This window comes from Cyprinodon variegatus, unplaced genomic scaffold, assembly GCF_000732505.1.
Source record: "Cyprinodon variegatus isolate N-32 unplaced genomic scaffold, C_variegatus-1.0 Scaffold1978, whole genome shotgun sequence".
Classification (NCBI taxonomy): domain Eukaryota; kingdom Metazoa; phylum Chordata; class Actinopteri; order Cyprinodontiformes; family Cyprinodontidae; genus Cyprinodon; species Cyprinodon variegatus.
Genome location: NW_015152431.1, coordinates 18,792 through 20,992, shown reverse-complemented (window position 1 = coordinate 20,992; position 2,201 = coordinate 18,792). Strand labels below are relative to the sequence as shown.

At 36.1% G+C, this 2,201-nt stretch overlaps 1 protein-coding gene across 1 annotated transcript in view; it reads right to left on the bottom strand.

The window, feature by feature from the left end:
* The window catches only part of LOC107104963 (chitotriosidase-1-like), a gene marked incomplete at its 3' end in the record, with an annotated part of 23,996 nt that extends 23,140 nt beyond the window's left edge, over positions 1 to 856 (bottom strand). The window contains exon 1 of the mRNA XM_015405075.1: positions 838 to 856. Coding sequence (XP_015260561.1) covers positions 838 to 856 — 19 coding nt within the window. The remainder of the gene's footprint in view (positions 1 to 837) is intronic.
* Between the last annotated feature and the right edge of the window lie 1,345 nt (positions 857 to 2,201).

Genomic DNA, 2,201 nt, shown 5'->3' with positions numbered 1-2,201 from the left:
CCACTTTTACCAGAGTATTTTTTAACACAAGTATCTGTACTTTTACTCAAGTACGGAAAGTGAGTACTTCTGCCATCTGTGGATGCTACAATGAAAAAATGTAGGTTGGTCTGAAAAATGAAAATGACATAATGCAGCCTCCGTATACTGAGTCGGGAATATCTGTAGTGTTTGTTTGTCTATGACTATAAAGTTTTACCTGGTAGATAAGAAAACTGATAAGGTCTGTTTTTGGGGAACTAATATCGATTTTACACTGGGGAAACTGATCTGCCCTGATAGCTGGGCTTAGTTGTTCATTTCAATCAACTGCCTAACTCTGCCCAGTCTCTAATTATCACTCATCTCACCCACCTGTGCCTGTTCCTTTATATTCGGCTCAGCCCAGCTATCAAGGCCAGATCTTTGTTTTGTGTTATTTTCTGTTTGGTCGTGTTTAGTTAGTCCCAAGGTTCATGTTCTGGTTCCTGTCGGCCAGTGGAGTAAGAGGTTTTTTTTTTTTTTGTTGTTTGTTGTTTTTCCCAATCCTTCTCCGCAGAGCCCTCAGGGTTTTGGCTCGGAAAGCGGAGAAGGTCAATTCTATTCCCGTAAGCCTGGCTCCAAGGAGGAGACCAGTTTAAAGTTCCCTGCAGAAATCCCGGTACCCCGTTTTGTCTCTGTCCCTCAACCACGGAGCCTGGCTGTCTGCATCTGTGTGTGTCTGTGTGGGCACGCTTCTGGACCAGTGTTCATTTCGTCAACCATGACGATGACGAATTAAAAAACATATATTTATATAAAAATGCTGCTGATTTTCAGATGAAAATGAATGATCAGAATAAATGAAGAAGTTTTTACCTGGGAGTAGTTTGGTCATTTTTTTTTCCTGGTTGAATTCCGACAACCTGAAAATCTGAAAGTCCATAAACGAAATGAACAAGATGAGCAGAAATTTACATGTAGATATTCATAAGATAACTACTTCTAAGTGAGTCTTATTTTTTGTCAATCTTCTTCTATTTTAACCCTTTAGCTGTTATAAGGTTTCCTTACAGAATTTTTTTTTTTAATCTTATCATAGTTCTACAATAAACTGATTGGTAGTGTAACTAAATAGACTGCTTTGTTGAAATTATAGTGTTATCTTTACAAAGACATTCAACTTTTAATCTATTCCAAGCAATTCAAGAACATCAGCTACTTCAATTTGTTTTTTTACATTTTGGAGCTAATATTTGAGGGTTACATTTAGCTGAGGAACTAAGATTTGAAAATCTCTCCACGTTTTTGTAAAGTGACCTACTATGCCAAAATATAAAATCCATAACATGAAATTGATAATTACCTTTCCTTAAGAGGAGCCAAGCAGAATACAGGCTTCACTAAAGAGGCATCTTATTTATATTTTACCAATTAATGACTAATAGAAGGTGGCAAAGTGCAGCTGATAAGAATTTAACATGAAAGAGAGCCGTTTAATATAATTGCTAACTTTACTTCAAGGATAAGCATCAGTGGGCCGCAGTGTCAAACTGAAAGGTGGAATTATATTATACAGCATCCCTATAATTTAAAATGATAAAGTAATAAAAACAGGACTAAATTGTCTAGATATAAAAGAATAAAAGTAGGCTACCGAAGAAGGAACTTCCTGGTTGGGACAATGATTTGTCTCCAGATGAACAATAACCAGGAAGCCAGGAGGATAAATTGAAAGAAATGGCAGCTTCTATTAAAGGGAAAGTTCCACTCAGCCAAAGCACTCAAATCATTTCTAGGTCACTGAACTTTAAAACTGGACTGACTTCATAAATTTTGTGTTTTTTTAAGAAATACATTTAGATTGGGAGGACTCTTTTTTTTTTTATATTTTCTACATTGGATATAACAACATTCACAGAAAAGTGGAGTGAAATTCAATTTATTTCCTGATGCAAGGTCAGAATTTTTTAATGCAGTATAACTAGATTGCTTTTTGAAATTAGACAATATTTGCAATTATGACAACAGCCACATTTTAATGATGCTATGACTTTTCCTCTGGGAGCTATAGCCCCCACTTCCCTTACAAATAACAATAGGCTGCAGTATTTCCTCTGGAGAGGGGGCTCCCTTGCAAACGCATTTCTTACTAAATACATGTGAAGTGGAGATAACAGCCGACCAAACACTAATTTACTTATAGACTGCGTGGAAATCTTTGTAACATAAAATCAATGTTA